At 31.4% G+C, this 2,939-nt stretch overlaps 2 protein-coding genes across 2 annotated transcripts; one reads left to right on the forward strand and one right to left on the reverse strand.

The window, feature by feature from the left end:
• The first annotated feature begins 665 nt into the window (after positions 1-665).
• Positions 666-1,850, forward strand: LOC116346238 (salivary glue protein Sgs-3-like). The gene is made up of 3 exons (XM_031776172.1): positions 666-891; positions 1,237-1,419; positions 1,537-1,850. The coding sequence occupies exons 1-3, from the start codon at positions 666-668 to the stop codon at positions 1,848-1,850; spliced, it is 723 nt and encodes a 240-aa protein (XP_031632032.1).
• Positions 1,851-2,287: 437 nt separating this feature from the next.
• On the reverse strand, positions 2,288-2,641 carry LOC116346239 (death-associated inhibitor of apoptosis 1-like). The gene has a single exon (XM_031776173.1). It carries the CDS (start codon positions 2,639-2,641, stop codon positions 2,288-2,290), a length of 354 nt encoding a protein of 117 aa, XP_031632033.1.
• Positions 2,642-2,939: the final 298 nt, after the last annotated feature.

The following is a 2,939-nucleotide window of genomic DNA, read 5'->3' on the forward strand; positions in this document are numbered from 1 at the left end:
TGGTCGTATGGAATGATGAGCCATTGTTATTAACGTTGACGTTTTGCCGCAACCGCCTCTAGATTGAACAAGAACACATTTTGGCGTAGGTTCTAGCACTTTTTGATAAAAGTCCGTTTGTTCAATGTCCAATCGATCAACTGTATATTTTTCTAAACGATTTTTGCGAACTTCCGGGTTATTTAATAAAGAATTGTTTGAATTATGACCAATAAGCTTTCGCTTTGGTATATACGTTTTCCAATCCATGATATGTGATTTAATGTTATTTAAAATTAACAATCAAAATTATGTATTTATACTTTGATGTCTTTTGAAAGAATAACTGAAATTCGATTCGAAACATACACTTTTGTATAGAATTATAGACGTAGACTTTTGTATAAAACAATGGATATAAGCACACAATTGAAGTTGAACTTATTTTGTTGAAATAAATCAAAATTTCTTTATATCAAATCGAAACATTGACTATTTAAGACATATGATTGCACTGCATTTGATACTGCAATAGTTGCATTCATCGAGTCAAATAATATATATTATAAATAGAATTGTGTAAAAATTTATATTTCTGTATATATATAACGAACATTTGAATAAATTCAACCATGTTGAGTGTAAAATTAATACTTTTAGATATCATGATGTTAATTTCCATCATAATGTCGTTTGTAATTAACAATGAGTATCCTCCTCGCGAAATAAATAAATTTAATAATTCTGAAGAAAACATTACAATATCACAGTTACCTGCATTAATAGTAATCGAACCGCGTGTACTATTTTCAAACCCCATAATTGTCAATTTGACCAATTCGTATAGTAATAATACAAATGGATCTAGATTTATATTGGATAAAGTGATATTTTACTTGAAACAAGATAACGGTTCTTATGAAAATGAAGAAATCAAACATCTTTCCATTAAATCAGAGGATAACGTTGATCAATTTGACTTCATTGAATCAGAATCGAATGTTTCTCCTCGATTTTTTTTTCTCGGATTAGCCAAAGAAATATTAAAGCAGAAACTTAAATTAATTGATAAAATTGTGTCGGTCATAATACCATCACAACCGCCGCCACACAAACCGAAACCACCACCACCAACAACAACAACTAAACGACCAACAACAACAACAACAACAACTAAACGACCAACGACAACAACAACCACAACAACAACAACCAAACCACCAACGACAACAACGACCACAACAACAACTACAACAGCTAAACCACCAACAACGACCACAACAATCAAACCATCAACAACTAAACCACCAACTACAACAACAACGACAACAACTAAACCACCAACGACAACAACAACAACAATCAAACCACCAACGACAACAACCAAACCCCCAACGACTACAACTAAACCACCAACAACTAAAACAACAACAACTGAAGAACCGACAACAACAACTACAACAACAACAACAACTGAAGAACCGACAACAACAACAACAACTGAACAACCGACAACAACAACAACAACTGAACAACCGACAACAACAATAACTGAAGAACCGACAACAACGACTGAACAACCAACAACTACAACAACCGAACAACCGACAACAACAACTATAACCACGGAACAACCAGAAACTGAACCACCGACAAATACAACAACTGAACAACCGATAATTACAACCACGGAACAACCAGAAACCGAACCACCAACAACTGAACCACCGACGACAACAACAATAACTACAACAATTAAACCAACGGTGAAACCTCCAACGACCACAACAACAAAGAAACCAACGGCGAAACCTCCAACAACAACCACAGAAGATACTCCGGAACCATTCAATTTGTCTCCTGTGGGTTAAAGCGTTTTTAATTATCATCTATCCAACTTATTGTCAAATTAAACAATGTAGACGTTATATAATGTAGACGAAAATAATCAACCCTATAAAATTTGAACAATTTACTGTATTGACATCAAACCCATTCATAATCAAAAAAAATGAATTAGATAACTCGAATTTATTGGACATTTAAATAAAAATGCACTGAAATAAACGGAAATTTTGATGATAAATAAAAAATCATATCACATTGACGAAAAATGTTGTCTTTATTAAATCATTTATTTAAATTTAAAAAAAATGTAAAATGTTACAACTAAATTATTATTTTGAATCTGAAAGTTTGAATAAAATACATCATAAACCATCTTATACATAGTATTTTTTACTTTTATTAGATTCCAGTATCATCATTTCTATTTGAAAATATAATTATTAATAAATTTACAATAGATTTATTCAATTAATCTATCAACTTCATCATAGCCATCACAATTATTGCGATCATTTATTGTAACACTGGACAAAATGTAAGTAAGTGAACTACTGTTTCCAATTGGCACATTCCTAGAATCACCACCATGCCCAAATAATGGACAACGTGGTGAATAATAATAATGGTCTGAAACTGGGTCATCGTTTGTTTTCCAATCATATAATTTAATTTTACAAAACGCATAATGAACTATATCGCGCTCACCACTATAATAAAGTCCAACAATTGCCAAACGTTTTATGTCAACGGTCTTCTTTTGATTTTTCCATTCATCAGTTTCAAATGTTTTCAATCTCTCAATTTCTCGCATCATTTTTGCTTCAAAATAACATGATGTACATGCAGCAAACCATTTCGAAAAATGTGTACCAATTTCATTCGTAAACATTTTATCAACGCATGAAGAATCAATCATGGTTTGAAAAAAACAATGAACGTAATGCTCCGAATTTCGTAATTCGATAATTTGAGCTAACGATTTGTTATTGCAACAAAAATGTTTCAATAAACTTAAAAATTGTTCTTGGTATACTTTCATTTCATTTATCAAAGTTTTAATATAATTTCGTTTTGCATAAATTGCAAATAATGTCGATTCATCAAATGTATAC

This window comes from Contarinia nasturtii, unplaced genomic scaffold (assembly GCF_009176525.2).
Source record: "Contarinia nasturtii isolate CC-2019 unplaced genomic scaffold, AAFC_CNas_1.1 Cnas_scaffold_1481, whole genome shotgun sequence".
NCBI lineage: Eukaryota > Metazoa > Arthropoda > Insecta > Diptera > Cecidomyiidae > Contarinia > Contarinia nasturtii.